Source organism: Vicugna pacos, chromosome 13 (assembly GCF_048564905.1).
Source record: "Vicugna pacos chromosome 13, VicPac4, whole genome shotgun sequence".
Taxonomy (NCBI): domain Eukaryota; kingdom Metazoa; phylum Chordata; class Mammalia; order Artiodactyla; family Camelidae; genus Vicugna; species Vicugna pacos.
In genome coordinates this window covers 67,426,395-67,447,005 of record NC_132999.1, presented here as the reverse complement: position 1 = coordinate 67,447,005, position 20,611 = coordinate 67,426,395, and the positions used below count along the sequence as shown (strand labels likewise).

At 62.2% G+C, this 20,611-nt stretch overlaps 1 protein-coding gene and 1 long non-coding RNA gene across 8 annotated transcripts in view; one reads left to right on the top strand and one right to left on the bottom strand.

The window, feature by feature from the left end:
* Positions 1-986, bottom strand: part of LOC140700833 (uncharacterized) — a 10,547-nt gene extending 9,561 nt beyond the window's left edge. For both annotated transcript variants that reach the window (XR_012079568.1, XR_012079567.1), the window contains exon 1: positions 917-986. This is a non-coding gene — a long non-coding RNA (uncharacterized lncRNA). The remainder of the gene's footprint in view (positions 1-916) is intronic.
* Positions 421-20,611, top strand: SAMD11 (sterile alpha motif domain containing 11). 6 transcript variants are annotated; one of them, XM_072975719.1, is made up of 14 exons: positions 421-1,325; positions 2,476-2,567; positions 6,412-6,593; positions 8,018-8,068; positions 11,799-11,923; positions 14,920-15,009; positions 15,185-15,319; positions 17,219-17,381; positions 18,322-18,437; positions 18,637-18,715; positions 18,809-19,323; positions 19,549-19,673; positions 19,988-20,098; positions 20,214-20,611. In XM_072975719.1, exons 1-14 carry the CDS (start codon positions 809-811, stop codon positions 20,457-20,459), a joined length of 2,547 nt encoding a protein of 848 aa, XP_072831820.1. In that variant the 5' UTR covers positions 421-808; the 3' UTR covers positions 20,460-20,611. The 6 variants fall into 6 exon arrangements, with proteins under 6 accessions (XP_072831820.1, XP_072831819.1, XP_072831818.1 ...); XM_072975718.1 differs by having other exon boundaries at positions 15,182-15,319; XM_072975717.1 differs by having other exon boundaries at positions 15,143-15,319.

The window sequence follows — 20,611 nt, the reverse complement described above, 5'->3', positions numbered from 1 at the left end:
CCCCACGTGGAGTCCGGGCCTCCAGCTGGGGCGCCCAAACAGTGACTCCCTCAGCAACAGAACCGTCAGCTGAGTCTCGCTGGCATCCGCCCCCGATACCCACCCCACCCCCGTCTCCTTTCCTCCTATTCTCACCCACTCGGGAATAGGGCAGGGGTGCAGCCGGGTCGCGTCGCCCCCTTCGGCCCCGCGGCGCCCCGCGTGAGCCCAGTCGACCGTCACGCATCCCCTGCTGGAGCCCGTGCCGCCCGCCCGCCCGCCGCGCCGGGGCCGTTTAAATGGGCCAAGTTGTGGCGGCGGCGGCGGCGGCGCGAGTCTCCCAAGTCCCCGCCGGCCGGGCGCGCGCTAGAGTACGCGGGTGCGCGGCTGGGGCAGCGGGGCGGGGCGGGGGTCTGAGACCCTCGGGCGGGGCGGGGCGGGGCGCAGGGCCTGAGACTCCTCGACTCCTCACTGCCCAGCTCGACCCAGCGGGCTCACCAGCGAGCCGGGCGCGGGGACGCCGGAGGGGGGCGCGGGCGCAGGTGGCCCGGCGCCCCAAGGAGCCCCAGGGCCCTGGAGCTGCGGCGCTCGGCAGGTCGATAGGGGATCGATAGCAGCTCCGGCCGCACCATGTCTCAGGCAGCCGAGGCCCTGCCAGCCTGCTGGGCAGTGATCCGAGGTGGCCCAGCTGGGGCGCAGTAGCGGGGAAGGCGGGTGCGCGGCCAGGCGCCTCTCGGGCCCCCGCCCTCAAGACCCAACTCCAGCCCAGGCCGGAACAAGTTGCGCCGGCGGCGGAAAGCCAGGCTGCAGGACCACTCACTGGCCCGCCATGCCGGCGGTCAAGAAGGAACTCCCGGGCCGCGAAGACCTCGCCCTTGCTCTGGCCACCTTCCACCCGACCCTGGCCGCGCTGCCACTGCCGCCGCTGCCTGGCTACCTGGCGCCACTTCCCGCCGCGTCCGCCCTGCCCCCGGCCGCTTCGCTACCCGCCGCGACCGCGGGCTACGAGGCGCTGTTGGCCCCGCCACTCCGCCCCCCGCGCGGTTACCTGAGCCTGCACGAGGCCGCCCCGCACCTCCACCTGCCCCGGGACCCTCTGGCCCTCGAGCGCTTCTCGGCCACTGCGGCCGCGGCCCCGGATTTCCAGCCGCTGCTGGACAACGGCGAGCCGTGCATCGAGGTAGAGTGTGGCGCCAACCGAGCGCTGCTCTACGTGCGCAAACTCTGCCAGGGCAGCAAGGGGCCGTCCATCCGCCACCGCGGCGAGTGGCTCACACCCAACGAGTTCCAGTTCGTCAGCGGCCGCGAGACGGCCAAGGACTGGAAGCGCAGCATCCGCCACAAAGGTGCGGCCGCCGTGGGGCGCTGGCCGCCACGGTCCCTCCCCTCCGCTCCCCAAGGACCCGTGGGTCCGGACCCCCCTCGCTCTGCCACCTGGGAGACTCCATCTCCGCCCAGAGAGGGCGCTGCGACTCCGGGGCTGCCGCAGGGACACCCCACCCCCGAAGCACGGTCGCCTTGGTGGGCCCGGGCAGAGCGCCCTCGGCCTCCGCCGTCCACTCAGAGCTTGCCGCGGTGCCGTGGGCTCCCGGCTGCGCACGAGTCGGCAGCTCCTTCCGCCCGGAATATCTTTGCGGGATTCCTGGGACTTGAGGCTCAGTAGAAGTTTACGGGAACTCGGGAGAGCAGGCAGGAGGCCGACTGGGCGGGATACTCCCCTCCCGGGTGCAGGAGCCACCGGTTCTGGCGGGAGTAGAGGGGCACACGTGCGGCCGGGGGGCGGACGCGCGCTGGTGGAGCGAACAGCAAGGTGCAGGGGTGGAGCAGGCAGGTGGGGGCCGCCGGGGCGCGCGTCAGGGCGGGGGCGCGCACGGAGCCGAGCAGCGGCTGGGCTGGGAGCAGCAGCTTGGGCTCCCGCAGGAGTCTGGCTCCAAGGAAGCGACGTGCGGGCGCCTGAGCGGGCATGCTGGGGGCGCGGTGAGCGCCAGGCCTGGGGTTGGGGGTAGTTAGAAAGTTAGGGACCCAGTCGCACTTGTCGACTTCGGGGCTCAGCGGTGGTTCAGCGGTGGCTCAGAAGTGGCCGCCTTCTTCCTGCTGCGAGGTGAGGAGCAGTCTCAGGTTCTGACGGCTCCGCTCATCTGCTCCTGGGCCGGACCTTCCTCGGTCCAGCTCCCGGTTCCCGCGGACGGGCTTGGAGAAGATGGAGCGCGGGAGGAAGAGCTCAGGGGTCAGGGAGGAGGCCGCCCTTCGTCACGGGAGGACGCTCGCCCGGATCTTGAGTTTCTGAGCTCTGCAGATCCCAGAGGCATCCGCGAGCCTGGAGGGCGGCAAGGCCCGGTGGTGGGTCGGGAAGTTGGACAGAGGTGGGTGTTCACACTCGTGGCAGGAGGAAACCCGGCCTTGCCCCTGACAGGGCCCTGGAAGCGTGCCCGCGTGCCCGGCCCTACCTGTGCCCGCCCGGCTCCCTCACTGGTCCTGCCTCGGCTCTCCTCGCAGGGAAAAGTCTGAAGACGCTTATGTCCAAGGGGATCCTGCAGGTGCACCCTCCGATCTGCGACTGTCCGGGCTGTCGAATATCCTCCCCGGTGGTGAGATGTGGGAGAAAAGCTGGGGCTTCGGGGTCTTCTTTCTCCCCCTGAGGAGCTTGTTGTGCCTGTGTTTTCTAGGATCGGTCCTACCTCGACCCTGCCAGTGTGCAGGAGGGTGCCTCCAAAAGGGCAAATAGGAGACACTGCTTTGGGTGGGAGTCCTGATAACCAGAGCCCCCTACCCCCTTGATGCAGGGTCCAGTCCTGCCTATTCTGGAGCCTCTCCTTGGGAGTCTGGGAGCTACTTCTCCTGGAGTCCTGGGGACAGCCCAGGCTGTGAAGGTCTCCTCCCTGGACAGTGCCGTCTGATTAGGGCCTAGGGACTTTGCCCTGCCACAGGTCTCAGGGTGGCACCATGTTATCTGGCCCAGCCTGGGAGAGGGGCTGGACCTAGGTTAACCCTTGTTCTGGAATGTGAGTGTTGGTTGGCCTGGATGTACATTCTGGGGTGGTCAAAGGCTTGGATGTGAGTGCTGTGCACCTCTGGGGTGCCCAGGGTTGGAGCCCTGCCGGGCAAGGCCCTGAGTGTCCAGGAATACCTGGGGATAGAACCCAATTGGGGGCAGAGAGGTGCAGTGTGGGCCTTGGCTGTCAAGAGAACTGAAATTGGAAGTTGGTGTAAGGCCTTCAGTCCACTGTAGACCATCTACCCTAGATGACCCATCTACTGACCTGACTGAGCCTAGGGGAGCAGGAGAGATTGGGGTGCTATGCCTGCCCCTGAAGCCCTGATTTCTCCATCACAGGCCCTCCAGGCAGCAATGGGTTGGAGAATTGATCTGAAAAGGAAATTGCATCTTGAAAGGGACCAGTCTGAGCCCCTGGGGGAAAGCCAGTTAGGGCCGTGGCTCCTGGTGGTGGTTGTGGTTGTGCCGCTATTCCTGGCACCACTCAGCAGCCCCCTCTGCCAGGAAGGCCTGGGGGGGAGGGGGGATCCTTCAGCTTGTTTACTTTGGACTGGTGGTGGGGTGGGGGAGGGGATGGCCCTGGGGGTGGGCATGCTGGGAAGCCGCATACCTGTAAAGACACACAAGGTGGGCAGGGGAAGGGGCTACAGCTGAGCCTCACCGTGTGCCCACCCCACACACTGACACAAGCTCATGGCGCTCACAGGCACGCCGGCCTGCGGAGCCTTTCAGACATAGTGTGTGCACAGGCATCCCCCCTCTTGCCCGCTGCCAGTGTCCCTGCCCGAGCCCAGAGACCAAGCTCCCTCTCCACTTCTGCTCTCTCTCAAGTAGCTAGTGCCAGACAGGGCACCCTCCAGGCTGGTCTGGGGTTTCTGTTCTGGTGGGAGGATACCTGCCTCTCCCACCTGTCCCCGTCTGAAGTTCTCCCACGGTGGGGGGGGGGCGGGGGCAGGCGGCCTGAGCACAGCATCAGTGTCCCCTAGGACATTGCTTGGATGGGCACCAGGGATGGAGCCACAGCCCAGGGCTGCCTATCTTTCTGGGGATCCTAGATGCCTGCCCTCCTTGAGGGATGACTCACACCTGGGCCTTCCTCTCTGGAGCCTGTTTCCTCCCAGGGCTATATCTGCACCTCTGCCTTAGGAAGGAGTTCTGTGGACCCCCTTGTCTCTCCAGCCTCCACCTTTTCCACACAGGGACTGTCTTCCCCTACCCCAATGGCCAGGTCCACAGGTATGTGCACACTTTGTGGTCACAGATGATACTCCAAGGGCAGAATGTGGGTGTGCACATGGTGCCGGGGTCATACAGCTGGCCTCCATGCACCCGCCATCACTGATTGAGAGGCCAGTGCTTGGCCTAGTGAGGGCTTAGCACCCAGGTCTCAAATCTGTATGCCGAGCAGGGGTGAGCAGCTGAGGTCTCCAGTGTGCAAGGGAGGTGTGTGTGTTTCCTGTCCTTGGCTGGGGTCAGGGCTTCCCATGCTGGTCCCTCTTCCTCATCCCCTGTCGAACGGGAGTGATCCCAGGCCAGCTTAGCCAGTCTGGCCTCATCCCAAGTGACAGTCCTCCTGCTTTCATTTCTCTCTTCTCCTCCCTGTCCCACAGATGAGAAGCAGAGGGAAATGCAGTTACTTTTCTTAAGACAATAGTGTAGTTAAAGCAGAAAGACAGCAGAGGACATCCTGGTACTTGGGTTACAGAGGGCGAGGGAAGGGCAGAGCTGGGGGGCTTTCCAGCTGCCTCCAGACAGGCCAGGGCTGTTGAAAACCCTACCCACCAGAGCCCACTGTCTGGCATGAAGAGGCATGAGCACCAGACAGGCAGTCACACCTGTAGCCTCACCCAAGCTCTGCTGTTGCTGATGTAGCACGGAGCCAAGACCAGGGTCTCAGAAGCACAGAGCCTACCCTCAGACTCCACTGCCCCACTCCACCCAGCCATTGCCCAGTCCTGCCCAGTATGACACACTTGAGTGTGAGTTGCAGAGAAGACAATGGAGGGTGTTCTGGGTGGATTCATGACGGCAGGGATGGGGGTAACCGGCTCTTGGAGCCTGAGAGGGCAGGGACTGTGGCTCCCAGATCCTGTCAGGGGCACCACCCAAATCTGGGGCTGAGGTGGGCTGTTGTATTTGGAGGTGATGATGGTCTGGGTCTGAAGAGAACCTTCACCCTAGAAGACAGGACTGTGGAGGCTGCACACAGCTGCCCTTCAGATCCAGGGTGACACTGTTCAGGGAGGGGCAGGACCACCCCTGACACCTTCCTCCGCAAGCTCCTGAATGTGGTGGGGACACGTTGTTTTGGCAACAAGAGGGAGGGGCCAAGGAGGCCCCAGTGACTGAAAAGATGGGAGAGAATGAGATAATTTCCAAAGTCCCTGCCACTTCCCTGAACCAGTAACCTGTTATTAAATAAGGAAAGCCTCCTGCCCACCGGAAGATAATTACTTTTCTTTTTCCCTGGGGCAGTGGGACCTGAAGACACCAGCAGGTGCCATGGTGTGCAGGGAGCTTGCCTGTGTGCACGAGTGCTGAGCGTGTGCCACCAGGGTGTGCACGGGCTCTGAGTGCACATGAGCTCTTCCGTGGAGCAGCCTGCGTGCCTGTGCACAGACAGGGCACATCCTCCACTCGAAAGCTCCGTGCCTGCAAGCCCTGCCCCATCACACGTGTTCCACACTCACTCTGCGCGCCCAGGGTAGGAGGGAAGTGGACCGTGTGCAAAACTCCGAAACTCTCGGTTCCTGATCGAGGGGGCAGGCCCACCAGGGCCCGTGGGACAAAGGTTCTGAGCTGGTCAGGGCTCCTTGCCAGGTGACCTGTGAACCAGAGGCCTGCAATTTGCAAGGGGTCAGCTCCAGGCCTCAGGCTTCAAACCCCCTGAGCTGGGCTCTGCTAGGCATTAGCAATAGAAAGAGGACTTGCTATTGGTGGAGGGGTTCACACAATCGAGAAGGATTGCCAGGCAGACATGCATGCAGAGGTAACTGCACGCTGAACGGGTGACAAGGCACACTGCTGTATCTTGTGGGTGCATGTGTCCCCTCGGGGTCCCCTGATGCTGAGAAAGCAGGGGTCTGCCTCCAGTAGGTGTCCACACTCAGGCTGAGTGCTGGTGGAGGGGGCCTGTGATGAGTATAGAGTTTGAACAGGGCAGCGCCCACACCCCTACATCTCAGCCCTAGCCAGGGTGGAGTGGAAAGCGGTCTGTGGAGGGCCCCTCCTCTTGTCCTGGCCTCTGGCCAGCTGTGACTTTCCTGATGGCTGGAGGCTCCTCAACTGGAGGTGGAGATGTCGGGGAGCTTTGGCCAGTGACTGTGCCTGTTTGATCTTTAATGGTCCTGCCTGGGGGTCAGGACTGGGGTGCACACCACCCAGGAGACTGAGGGACCCAATTTGGCATGACCTTCCTCTCCCTTCTCCCTCACCAGAACCGGGGGCGGCTGGCAGACAAGAGGACAGTTGCCCTGCCCCCCACCCGGGGCCTAAAGAAGGAGTTGACCCCCAGCTTCTCCGCCAGTGATGGCGACAGCAACAGGAGTGGCCTGGCCTGTGGGCAGCGGCTGGGCTTGAAGCAGGAGGACGACCCACGTGTCCGTATCATGAAGAGAAGGTACTTGTACGAGGATGGAGGTGGAAGAGTCCACGGGCTCAACAGGGGTGGGGCGCTAAGGCTGCAGTCTCCAGGCAGCTGCAAGCAGGGTCAGGCCTGGGGGTGGGGGGCCTTTGCCCTGTGAACAGGGCCCCAATTTAACTGGTTGTGTCTCCATGGATGCTGACAGCTGCCACAGCTGAAACAAAGCCTGGACCCACCAGGGACCTGCCACAGGATTGCTAAGAACCCACTTTGCCCCCACGTGGGGACCTAGTGCCAGGCCAGGACTCAGGTGGCATTGTTGAGGGGCGGGCATCACCAGTGGTGGGCTTGTCATGACCAGAGTGGGCCAGGGAGGGGTCGACATGGTTCTCTGTGGGACGAATGGAGCTGCTGGCTGCGAGGAAGGGAGAAGTCTCCAGGAGGAGGGTCTGGTGCCACTGCAGCCAGACTGGGAGCAGTGAGCCAGGAGGACCTTCATGGGAGCAGCCCCCTCATCACTCCCACTCACTCTCACGGGAGGTGGCTGCTCCTTTGGCTCCTTACTGTCCCTCCCAGGCTTGGGGCCACCCTTCCTGACCTCCCACATTCTCCCCTCCTGGCAGAGGCACCTCCTTCTGTCCACTCACCTCTTCGTCTGTCCATCCTTCTATCCATCTGTTGTCTGTCCAGCATGTGTTAGGCTTCCCCAGAATTTCTAGGCCTTTTCTCTTCTGACTTAGTCTTTGAGCATGCTTCAATTTCTCCCACCCTGAAATAACGCTGCCACACCCACATGTGTAAGGTGAAGCACCGCGTGGGCACCACCCCTGCCCTCCCTCCACCCAAGGGTCTTTTCAGGGGCTGCGGGAGAGGGTGTGGGCACAGGGCAGAGCTGCTTCCTGCCTTGACTTCTCATCCTGGTGTTCCTCCTGCCTCTGCTGTGTGATGGTCACTCTTGAGAAGCAGGTTGGCAGCAGCTGGGGCCCAGGGGCCTGTACCCAACTGGGCTGAGAGCCAACCACTGGTGCTAGTGGTGACCATGGGGCGGCAGTCCATGACCTGATTCCAGCCTGTCTGGCAGAGCAGCTCCAGCAACTAGGAGTTTGGGTTCAGTTACATGAGTGTTGCATGCAGAGGAAGCCACAGCCCCAACGCCCAGCACAACACTGGGGCTCCTCTGGGTCCACTGCAATGAGAAGCAGAGATCTGGGGCCTCCGTTCTGTCCCTTCTGATTCCTTTGTCTGCTGAGGCCAGGAGCTGGCTCCTGCCCCATGGGCCTGTCCTGGTGGCATCCGGCCTGTTGAGCTGGTACCAGATGGTGCTGGAGGCAGGTCTGAGCCAGCCCAGTTCCCTTGGGGCCGGGCTCTAGGGCAGACAAGGGGCATGCCCCACACACGCCCTGCTGTCCATGTGCCTGAGTCCTGGAGGCCACACTGACCCTCTGCCTCTCTCCTTGCAGAGTCCACACCCACTGGGACGTGAACATCTCCTTCCGAGAGACGTCCTGCAGGTAGGGCGGGGCTCGGGCCAGGCTTCCCCCTACACGCTATACATGGGCAAGGTGGAGCCTTGTTGCTCCACATCCCTTGGGTCTAAGTTTGCCCAGCCTCCCTTCTTCCTCTCCTTAGTCTGTGGTCTGTCTGTTGACTTGTGCCCAGGCCCTGGCAGCAGCACAGGTGCGGGTTCTGGGCAGCCCAACCCTGGAGCCAGAGTGCACTCCCCCTCCCACATTTGAGCCCATCTGCCCAAAGATAAGGCCATGACCGCCCCCTCCCAGAGACCCACCAGGCAGGATGTGAGAATGGTGATGTGTGAGTGGGCTCTTAAAGGATTCATGGGAGTTCACTAGGGAAAGAGGATGTCTGCAAAGACATGGAGGAATGAGGGAAGGAGATGTGGGGGGTGAGGCGGGGAAGCTGGCAGGTCTGGCCCAATTAGATGCTAAAGGGCCTTAGATGCTGGGCCTGTTGGGCATTGTTCTTCAGGTAATGAGGAGCTACCAAAAATTCCTGAGCAGGAGAGTGACCGGTGTATATTTTGCCGAGGTCCTTCTGGAGGCCCTGCCCAGCAGATTGGGGGTTTGCTTCGGCCCACGATGATTCTGGCGTGGTTCCAGCAGAGCTGAGGGGGCTGCCAATTCACGATATAATAAGGAGATAAAATGAGGGGACCTGATGAGGCGGTGGGGTATTGTGGAGCCCTAAGTCCCTGGTTCTAGAAGGGCAGAGGTGGTTGGTCTGTGAGCGGAGCCCAGGCTGTGGTTTCTGGTCTGTGGGGTCAAGTCTTACCCCAGGGCTTCCAGGGAACATACAGGAAGGGCCCAGCCAAGCAGGCAGTGGGCGTCCGGCCCTGAGGGGCCCCACTCCCAGCCTGGCTCTGTGCCAGACGTATTATTATTTATGTTCCTGACAATGTCTGGGTCCTGGAGCCGAATTACAATGAAAATGTCTTTAAACTTATTTCCACCTCATTTTGAAGTTGCCTGCTCAACTGATCATTTTTATGAACCGTCATGAACATTGATGACATTTTATGAGCCTTTTACTTGGGAAGCTACAGGATAAATTTGTCAGTGAAGCCTGTAGGGAAATCCCAGGCTGCTCCTTCGCTCCAGGAACGACATCCCTGCCTGCAGGCCCCTGCTCATCCCACCCCGTCGTGGAGGGTGGGAGAAGGGCCCAGGTGGCCAGACGCAGGGTACCCCCTAGTAAGAGGCCGGCCCCAAGTGTTGGGGGCTCCTTTGGCCCGGCACGAGTGCTGAAAGCAGCTGGGATGATTTTCTGGATTTACTAGCGTGAAGAGTGGCAGGATGTGCAGCCGCGAGGACTTATAGCCCATCTGCCCCTCCCTGCTGATGCAGGACTCCGGTGTCTGGCCAGGGAGGGCTGGGCAGGCACACAGCCCAGCTGCCTAACACTGCCCCTATCCCAACTCTGTCTTTCTCTCTTTCTGGCTCCTTTTGGCCCTGTCCATCTGTCCTTCTGTCTCTAGTCTGCTTTCTGTCCTTCAGGCTCTGTCCATCTGTCTGTCTGCTGTTTCCATCATTTCTGTCTGTCTTCACCCATCTGTCCAGTAGTGCCTGTGTCTGTTTGTCCATCTCCATCTGTCTGATCATCTAACTTCTCCAACAGTCTTCCCCTGTCTGTCTGTCCATCAGTTCTATTCCTCTGTCCCTTTGTCCCTGTCCCTCTGCCTGCTTGGCATTCCCCTTTAGGCGCCCACGCATCCCAGGCAACAGGCGGGAGATGTGATCCCTGCTGTCCTGAGGCCCCTGAGCTGGCCAGGAGATGGACAAGGGCTGGACAGTATACTGGTCACTAGAGGGGCCCCTTGGGCCACTAGAGGGGAGTTGGGGTCTGAGGGTTTACACGTTTTCTGTTGGGTGTTCAGTGAATGACCAAGTGACCACACAGGTTTTCTGGGGCCAGGCCAGGCTGTCTTGGGGCCTGGGGGGCAAACCCCCAAGGCAGAGAGCAGCGGTTTGCTGGGCGGGTTGTGTCCTGATTCCCACTAGGCATCACCTCCATGGGGCTGCAGTGCCACCCGTGTGCCTGAATGACCAGTGAGTGAAAGAGCTATTGGCCATGCTGGGGGTAAGGGGAGCAGACCCAGTCCCTGTGTGAGCACTTGGCTGAGGGCTCATGGGGAACAAACCGATGGGGCCTGTTCCCACCCCTCAGTCTCTGGGGAGTTGATCCACCTCCTGCAGGAGTCCTGGGGACAACAGAAGGGGTCCTTCCAAGGGAGAACTCTCTGGCGGCGGCAGCCCTGCCACTAGGTACCCACTCGCCCCCTCCCTGGTGCTGAGGACAGCACTTCTCTCTTGTGCACCCCCTGCACTGATGAGGGTGGAAGAGGGGGTGAGAACTGCTGCCGATTAATCCCATAAAGTACTTATTCCCATTCCAACCTGCCCTCTTATTGCGTGGGGGGTGGGCTTCTCTCCTCCAGAGGAAAGGGGTGGGTGGGGGAAGAGCCTGCATCAGTGTCTCCTAGACGCTCTAGAGCCCAGCCCTGGAGGCTTTGGTGCTGAAACTGATCTGCTTAAGGGCCAGCTCTGGATTAGCCTGCTCCAGCCACCCGGGCTGGGGGGGGGGGTTAGGGGCTATTTAATGAGGTTTAGGGTCGGTTCCCAGGTCACTCCGTGGAGGCCCCCCTTGCAGCAGCCCAACCAGGAAGCTGCTCCGTTACAGGTGGGCCAGGTTGCGAGGGTGCTGGGGAGGGAGTGCTGGGTTGCCACAGGGTGGGCTGGGGTCCCTCCCTGCTCCTCATCTGTCCTGTCCTGACTGCCTGCCACTCCAGGCTGCATCTGCAAGGTGGCCAGTGGCCCTCCTCTGTGCTAAGAGAGATGCTCTCAGAACCCCCAAAGCAAATGGGGAGGGGGACCACTCACACAGTCACACTGGGATTTCTCAATCCCTCTTTCCTCTGGAGTTCCGAGATACAGGAATTGAGCTGATTTAGCAGGAAGAGAAACGAGGGAACAGAGAGTTAAATTCATGTTCGTTCCAAGGTTCCTGGTGGGGAGCGCAGGGGAGAGCAGAGTGTCTTGGCATGAGCACACAGGCGGCCACAGTACGCGTCAGTGTCTGTGTGTGTCTGCAGGCCCCATGAGAGTGTGCGTGTAGCCATATGTGTCCCTTGACGTGCACACACCTCACTGGCTGCAGACTTTGGTCTCAACCTTGGTTTCCTTATTTGAAGAAATCAAGAATCTGTGGGTGGTTGCGAGTCTTAGTTGAAATGGTGTGGGCACAGTAGTAAGTGCCAGGCCCACATGTTCTCACTAGCAGCCTGTGCCCCAGGAGCAGGCACCCCACCCTGGCCGGGGCCTGGCTGCCCTCCAAGGCAGTCCCCCAAGGCAGGAAGCAGGGACACAGATGCTGGTCGCTCCAGAGAGAGTGTGGCAGGACTGGGCAGGCCCTGTGCTCCACACAGACCCTCCCTGGGAACGGCAATGGGGTCTGAATGCAAGGCCTTCATGTCCAGCAGATACGTGGCAGGTCCTGGTGGTTCCAGGTGGGGCCTGGATATAGCACGGTGAGACAGCACAGCCACTAGGAGATGCTTTGCTTAGGACCTGCTATGGACAAGCTCACACAAATGATGTCATGAGCCACCGCAGAGGTGTACACGAGGCATTGTCACACGTAGGCCTGTCCCCTAGGCCATGCATGCTCACACTCAGGCTCAGTCAGGAGCCCACAGGGTCTCACCTTTCCCGTCTTGCCTCGCTGCAGCCAGGACAGCGACCTTCCCACCCTCATATCCAGCGTGCATCGAAGCCGCCACCTCGTTATGCCCGAGCACCAGAGCCGCTGTGAATTCCAGAGAGGCAGCGTGGAGATTGGCCTAGGATCCGCAGGTGAGGAGCCAGGGGTGTGCTGGGAGGTGAGGACAGGGCTGCCAGGGCCACGGCAGCCCAGCCTGAGGACAGCCCGCCCCACAGTTCTCCCCGTGTCTCTGCTCAGCGGCTCTGATGCCGCCACCCCCAGCAGCTTTGGCAGGCAGCCAGGGAGGCCAACAGAGGAGGCGGGAGGTGGCGAGGCCGGCTGTCCCCCGGGGGCTCCATGTGATGGTAATTGTGTTAATCCCAGCCAGCCGGGCAGACAGGAGGCGGAGGCGGTGGCTCCACCATGGCTGCTGCTGGGGTGGGCTTGGAGTGGCCGAGGCCACTGCTGCAGCCTCCTCCCAGGGGCAAATGGAGGCAGGGCGGTCAGGGAGTGTGGTCTTCCCAGAGGCTCAGAGATGCGCACCTGGGAATGGCTGACTTGAGGGCAGGGACGCACTCTGCATGCACAGGAGTACCCACCAGCCCCATGCAGCACAGGGCCCGAGGAGGGAAGGTGTCCACCCCTGAGAAAGCAGGGCTAGAGCCTGGACCTCTGCGGGAGGATGCTTGCCCAGGAGCTGTGTCCCTGCAGAGGGCGGTTCCTGGAGGCAGCAGGAGCCCAGAGGGAGGGGCAGCTTGGGGACCCATGAGGCACTGCTGCAGAGAGTAGGGCACAGCCGACAGGGCAGGGGTGAGAGCAGCTGGCAGGGGTCCCTTGCTGCCCTATGGACCATGGCAGGGAGGTTTCTAGCAGCGGCTGCTGCTCTCAGGAAGGCTGGGCAGAGGATGGTCCACTACCCTGGGACCCCCATCAGGGCCTCCAGGTGTGCCTGTGCCTGGGAAGACCTTTGGCAGGGGAGCTGCTTCTGGAGCCATGTTGGAGGCACTGAGCAGGCGGCTGATAAAATCTAATTGTCCCATCGATCGGGTGAGCCTCCGGAGCCCTGTGATGATTGAGATATTCTAAGCCGGCAGGCCCTCCCTGCTGCCTGCACACACGGAGACCTCCACATAGTTCCTGGCATGAGTGTGGATGTGCGGAAGCAGGCCTGTGTGCCTTGGTCTCAGCCAGAGGCCCGGGCGTCCATTTACACCCGTGGGACACAGCCGGGTCAGGGTGTCCTGGCTGTCTTCATGCTGAGGTGTGGGACGTGCACATGAGCACCTCAGGTGTCAAGCATGGCCTGGCGAAGTGTCACGTGTGTGTGCTGTGTCCAGGTTTTGTCAAGGTCCTGCCCTCTCCTTGGGACTGTCATTGTCTCCCACTTGTTCCTGTCAGCCCTTGGGTGGAGACAGTCACCTGTCGTCACCTCCTCTTCCCCAGGAACACATGTCAACCTGCTTTCATTCCGGGCAGGAAGGGTCAGGGAGGACTGTGACAGGCTCAGGAAGGGGTCCCTGCCAGGCATCTTGAGACCGTGTGTGTCTGCTTCTGGCTGCCCCAGGCGTGTCTGTGAGTAGATGTGGACTTCATCAGGGAATGGTGAGCCCCCAGGCCCCCATGGCAGGGTCTCACCACAGTCACGGGCCTGCGTCTTACCATGGGTCCCCCTTCCATCCCCAGAGCCCCTCTCTCGGGCAGAGAGGAGCCCCCAGCCCCCAAAAGAAAGGAGGAATTCCCACTGTGGAAAATGACAAACAGATCGCAGGGAAGTGAGAGCCTTGTGTTGTTTGCGAAGTCCTGGAGGGGTGTGTGCCGGGCAGGGTGCGGCAGCAGGTGTGGACCCAGCCCAGACCCGCCTCCCAGGCACAGCTGGGTGCTGCAGCCCTGCTGGCCCAAAGCTGTTGGGGGTTGTCTTTGACCCATCCTGCCAGCTCACTGAGGCAGGACCCTTCGTCTGGGCAGTGAGGACCGAGGACCTCGTCCTTGTCCCTCTCAGGGCAGGGCCTGGGGCTAGACTTCTGGGCTTAGGCCAGTTGCAGGAGATGGCCAAGATCAATAAGTTATTAGCACCATTCTGTCAGCTGTAAAGTGGAGATTGATCGGCACTCCGCTGCTGCCGCACTTCCCTGCCTGATAAAAATGACAGATTAAGGGAATAAGAAAAAGGAATTAGGCTCTGGAGCTGACAGCAGGGCTTCTTGGGAGCTCCCCTTGCCGAGGTGTCATGGCGGGCCTGGGTCACAGAGGGGGTGACCCTCTCATCCTACCCACCCAGACAGACTGGTGAGGATGGAGAAGGGGCCAGGAGCACGGGGTCTGGACTGGAGGCTAGCACTGTGGTGGGTCCAGGAGACCAGCACAATTGCTGAGCTATTCAGCGGAGACCTCCCAGGCCCTGGGCTGAGGAGGGAACTTGGCATCAAGGTGCCAGGGGCTGAGTTGGAGAGAGGCTGGCTCGGGGAGATGGATGAGTATGGTTTGGAGGTGGGACCTGAGAGAGGACTTCAGGAGAGGGTTGGAGTGGGGCCTGGGCTGCGTGTGGGGCTGTACACAGCAGGTGAAGCTGCTTGGGGTGCCTTTGGGAACTCAGCCCAGCTGGGCAGGAGGGCAAGCGTGTGACAGGGCCCTTCTGGGGGCAATGAGGGGTGTAGCCTGTGGGGAGGGGCCCAGGGGGAGTGGATGTGGCGAGGGGCCTGCAGCCTCTAGGAAGAGGGTGGGGGACCCTGGCATGGGACCTGCACTGTTGGTCCTCACCCCTGTCATGGGAGAAGAAGGTGGTTTCCAGTCAAATCCAGATGCTGAGGAGGGCTCCTTAATCTGGACAGGAGACTGGCCTGGCTGGATGGGGGGCCTGTGGGGTCCTCAGTTACTCCCTGAGGCTGTCACACTGAATCTCCTACCACATCTACTTGCACACAGCCCAGAGCCCAGGGTCCAGACTGTCCCATGCCCTCGCCCTGTCCCAATCCCTCATGCTGTTCTAGAGCTGCAGTTCTGGGACCCTGGGCTGGGCAAGCCAGGATTCATGGGCACCCAGAGCAATGACGGATGTGGTTCTGGGCTGAGCTGGAGCCAGGCTGGGCCTGAGGCCAGTATTGGGGTGGGCCTCGAGACACAGATTGGGGCTCACTCCGCCCTCCCCCAGGTGACCTGCTGGGCAAGAGGCTGGGCCACTCCCCCCACGTCAGCAGTGACTGCCCCTTGGAGAAGAAGGCCCGAAGCAAGTCCCCACAAGGTGGGAGCCCAACCCCCCGGGGGTGGTGGGGAGGCAGTGGAGAGGGAGGGGAACAACCTGGACCCTCTGCAGGGCAGGGTCAGCCCAGCAGCAGGTTCTAAGAGGGGAGGCCCTGCCTCTCCCCCCTTGGCAGTATCTGAAGGGGAAGCACCCCACCTGTGCTTGCCCAAAGCAGAGACTCTGTTGCTGCCGGAACTAGGGCCCAGCATGGCCCCCGAGGATCATTACCGCCGACTGGTGTCTGCCCTGAGTGAAGCCAGCACCTTTGAGGACCCCCAGCGTCTCTACCACCTGGGACTCCCCGGCCATGGTATGTGCCTTCTCCCTACAGCGTGAGTGTCCACCCACGTGTCCTGGGCTCTCCCTGTCGCTGGAGGTCTCCGCTTACCCTGAAAAGAGGCCCCAGGGTCTTTGGCAGCTGATACCAAGGCTGGGATCGGATGCGGGTCTTTCAGACCCTAAAGCCTCAAAGCCCTTGTAGGTGGGCAGTGAGGCCTGCCTCCTTCTCCCAGATGCAGCTACTTGTTTGGGTAGATCAGGGGGCTGGGGGGATGCACCAACAGATCCCCTGTGCACCCCCCCCATCCCCACCATCTTCCACAGACTCTCCCAGCAGGGCCTCTCGTGAGTACTGAGATTTCACAGATAAGGAAGCTGAATCTCTGGGGAGCCCAAGCATAGGTGGGGGTTTCACCAGGCCCATTTCCCTGCCTCCAGCACATGCAGGTTTTTGTGGATCCCCGGTCTGGACAGCATGGTCTGTACTCTGTGGTCCTTCCTACTCCAGACGCAGTCAGGGCACCAGTGGCTGAGCGAGTGCAGGCACGTCCTCTAGGAGGGAGATTGGGGGAATTGGAGAGGCCAAGAGGAGGGGAGCAGTCAGCCCCAGAATATCCACTGTGAACGTCCGTCCAGAAGCAGGATGGGCAACAGTTGGAATTTGGTCACCAGGATTTCACTGGTGCTCAGGAGAAGCCCCAGCTGGAGACACCGTCCCTATCCCACCCAGCTCCCAGACAGCTTCCATCCATCTATCCATCCCTTCTCCCACAGACACTTGGAAGTCTCCCTACCATCTCAAGGGCACATTCTGGCACCCTGTCCAGCTGCACCTTGACCTTGCAGACTCCAGCCCAGGGGGTGGGGGAGGGAGCGGGGGACTTGCCTTTTCTGGCAGGAGGCGGGTGAGGGGATGCTGGGAAACGAGGCCGGATTTCCTCTCCTTATACACGCACTGTCCCCCAGGGCAGTCAGGCACCGAGAGCCTGAATAATTCACCAAATGTTAATAATTTAAAAATCTTCCTTTTTAATTGCTTTGCCTGCCCTGCCTGGGGCCGGCTTCGCTGGCCTGCGCGGGGGAGGGGCGCCGGCCGCGGGGAGCAGCGCGGAGCCGGGCTGTCAATCAGGCCCCTGCCCGCCGCCCCCGGCGGAGGCCGACGGTAAATAACGGAGGCCGCGGGCGGGTGGGGGCGCGGGGCCCTGCCGGGATCGATGCGGGCGGCCGCGCCGGCTGGGCTCTGCGGGCTGGCACCCGGCCCGGGGCAGGACCCACCTCCGCTTTTCGGGTAATTAATTTATAAACAGGCGGTGGCAGCGGAGCCTGCACAGTCGGGGAGCTGCGGGAGGCGGGTACTCTGAGGCCGGGTCCTGCGCCGGAGAGGAGGCGGGGGAGGGGGGAGGCAGCAGAGTGTGTAGACCGCACAGTGTGCCCGGGGGTTACCTAGGAGAGGTTTGGAGACTTGACTGCCACTCCTGGACTCTGGTCCCACTGCGCTCACTTTTGAGCCTTTGCAAAACCCCTCCCCTCAAGGCCCCTGCAGCCTTGCTCTCCGCAATCTGAACTCGTCAATGTCAACATTCGAGCAGCACCAGATTCCCCTGACTCGGGCCTTTCCCTCCAGCCCAACCACTTTTTGGTGCCTAACATCCTCATATCCCTTACAAACGTTCACCTGCCCCCACTCCCCAGGACTGGTGGGTGCCTCTAGCACGCGTTGCACTGTAATGACTTGTGTCTGCCCTGCCCAATGGCCTTCTGCTCATCTCTTTGTCCGAGTGACCAACCAGCAAGGTCCATGGGAGAATGTGCTCCCCGTCTCCGTGTCCCTGGCCAGTGTCCTATGCTCAACAGGGTTGGGGGGAGCTTAAGAGCCTGGGGGGCTGGTCCCTGGGTCACTGCTGTTGACCCCCACCCCACCCATCCCCAGATCTCCTGAGGGTCCGGCAGGAGGTGGCAGCAGCAGCTGTGAGGAGCCCCAGTGGCCTGGAAGTCCACCTGCCCTCAACCACAGCAGGGCAGCGTCGGAAGCAGGGCCTGACTCAGCACCGAGAGGGCACCGCCCCGGCTGGCACCCCGTCCTTCTCAGAGAGGTATTGGGGTGCCTGCATTTCAGAGTCCTCTGCTTTCCCTGTGTTGTTTCTGGGGTACATAGCTACGGTTGACAGGTCTATCACCTGGTTTCTGCGGGTCATGTCCACAGCCTGCACCCCACCCCCCACCTTGTGGTCACCGGTGTACACAGCCTTCCGCAGCCCAGCTGCAGGCCGCCGAGTGCTGATCGTGTTAGACACTGCTGAGGCCTAGATTCGTAAACATCCCTGGGGTAGAATGTGTGGGGGTGACCACCCCTCTGGACGGGGTATTGAGGGCCACTCTCATCTCCAACTGGAACCCGCTGAATCCAGGTGCCCCTGAGGGCTATGCTCCCTCAGTAGGTGGGTGGGTGGGGCTTGAGGCAGATGAGGGGGAGCAGCTCGAGATCTCTAAACCTCGAAGTCGGAGGAAAGCTGGGAGCGGGGAGAGCCCCCCAAAAGCACCGATTCAGACACCAGAGTTCCCGCCTTCTGGGCTTGTGGGGGCCTGGAGACCCCAGGAGTAGGGTGGGGGGCGGGAAGCCGCTGCTCCCCGCCTCTCCCGCTGGGAGGCCAACTCGCAACCCTCCCCGTCCCGTCCCGCGCCTGCGTGCTGTTTGCAGCCGCCGCCGCCGCCGCCGCCGCCTCCCGGACCGCGGCTAATTGCGCTGCGTCGGGTCTGCGCGGGGGTGCGGGCGGGGGCTGGGTCCGCGGAAGGGGGAGCCGAGCGGTAATTACCGCCGCAGTCGCCGCCGCCCGCCGGGCCAGCGCCTCCGCGCCGCCGCCGAGATTAATTGGCGCCGCCAGCGGGGGCGGGGGCGGCCGGAGAAGCGGCGAGCGCACATCGACCGCCCGAGGGGCCGGCAATTAGCAGAGGCGGCGGGAGCGGGTACCGCGGGGGTGGGAGCGAGAGTTACGAGGAGGGGACGCGCGCCGCTCACCGCCCTGTCGTCTACAGGGAGCTGTCGCAGCCACCCCCTTTGCTGTCACCCCAGAATGCCCCCCATATCGCCCTGGGCCCCCACCTCAGGCCCCCCTTTTTGGGGGTGTCCTCGGCCCTGTGCCAGACCCCAGGTGAGTAGGCGTGTGCGACTGTCTCCTGGGGGGCCACTGGTGCGGGGCCATCTGGGTTCGACTGATAGACCCTGTGGCCCTCGGTGCACCCGTTGGCCCGGTCCCTGTGCCTGTTGAAGCCAAGGACAGACCAGGGCGGGCTTGGGTTGCCATGGACGGCTCAGCCACCTGGCCTCGTGGTCTGTCCCCTTCCCACCAGGATACGGTTTCCTGCCTCCTGCTCAGGCGGAGATACTCGCCCGGCAGCAGGAGCTCCTGCGGAAGCAAAACCTGGCCCGGTAAGTGTTGCAGTCGGGACCGGGGTTGGGGTAGGGGAGGGAGGAGGCACTGCCAAGCCAGCTGACCCTCTCTGGTCTGCTCCTCACGGCCAGGCTGGAGATGTCAGCAGAACTGCTGCGCCAGAAGGAGCTGGAGAGCGCGCACCGGCCGCAGCTGCTGGCGCCAGAAGCCGCCCTGCGCCAGCCGGATGGTGCTGAGGAGCTGCAGCGGCGTGGGGCCATGCTGGTGCTGAGACACAGCTCCGCGCCGCTGCTGGCCCTGCCTCCCCAGGGGCCCCCGGGCCCTGGCCCCCCCACCCCGCCCCGGGAGCCTACCCACCGAGCCTCTCGGAAGGGGGGCCCCAGCCCTGCCTCAGCCCGGCCCAGTGAGTCCAAGGAAACCACGGGGTCTGGACTCTGGGCACAAGACGGCTCTGAAGATGAGCCCCCCAAGGACTCAGACGGCGAGGACCCCGAGATGGCGGCTGCTGGAGGCCAGGGCCCCACCCCAGGCCAAGCCCCAGCCGGAGGGGCCAGCTCTGAGGGGAAGGGGCTTCTCTCAGGGTCCATGCTGCCCCCTCCACTGCCCCTGGGCTTACCCTACGCTGTCAGCCCCTACTTCCACACAGGTGGGCACCCTTCTCCAGGCTTTAGATCCCTCCATGGGGTGGAAGGAGAGCTAGCCCCCCACACACACCCAGGGTCTTAGGGAGGGCCACCGCGGGGGGGAAAAAAATCTCTCTCATCAATCCAACATCTCCTAACAATAAGGGCAAACAGAGGTCAGCAGACAGGGGCGGGAACAGAGGAAAGAGCTGGCCAGAGGCCTAGTAACACCCTCCTCCCCAACCCAGGCGCCATGGGGGGCCTCTTCATGGATGGGGAAGAGGCCACAGCCCCCGAGGATGTCAGCAAGTGGACAGTGGAGGATGTCTGCAGCTTTGTGGGAGGCCTGTCTGGCTGTGGAGAATATGCACCGGTGAGAGGGGGACACCTGCCCAAGATGGTTCTGAGTTCTCCCCTCCCCAGCGGTGCTTGCCACCCCACAACTCCCCTCCTCAAAGACACCGTGGGGGGGGGGATCCTACTGCATGCTCCTCCATCTCCTCTGCCATGGCAGTGCTTCTGCCTCCAACTCAGGTGTGTACCCAACACAAAGGAGATGTTCTATTTGACAATTGTTCCCGCAAGCTGCACCAACGGCTTCTCTGCTCTGCTCCCTTTGGAGAGCCTTGAGCCACTCCAGGACACTCAGCCCTTGCGCTCAGGCCCTGACACCGCACCCCCTCCCAGGTTTTCAGAGAACAGGGGATTGACGGGGAGACCCTGCCCCTGCTGACAGAGGAACATCTCCTGACCACCATGGGGCTGAAGCTGGGGCCTGCTCTCAAGATCCGGGCCCAGGTGAGCACCTACTGGGGCCAGTGGTCTCCAGACAGTGGAAGGGCAGCACCACAGCTCCGTGTGTGGCTGCAGATCAGCCGTCTGCAGGCCTCTACCCAGGCCCGTCTCTCCACAGGTGGCCAAGCGTCTGGGCCGCGTCTTCTACATGGCCAGCTTCCCTGTGGCTCTGCCACTGCAGCCACCAACGCTGCGGGCTTCCGAGCGGGAGCTCACCTCGGGGGAGCAGCCCCTGTCCCCAACAATGGCCCCTTCCCCGTTTGGGGGGGCACACCCCCCTGCTGGCCGAGCCTCACCCAAGCAAGAGAACGGAACCATGGCTCTACTCCCAGGGCCTGCAGACCCCTCCCAGCCTCTGTGTTGAGCTGGTGTCAAACCTCTAGTCCTTCAGTGCCAGCTGCTCTGATGCAGATTTCCCCGCCCCTGCCCTTCAACAGCTTATTCTCCTTTTGGTTGTGGATGCAAAAAACACAATTGAAAACACATAACTTAAAGAGGAAAGGAATAAGTTTCCAA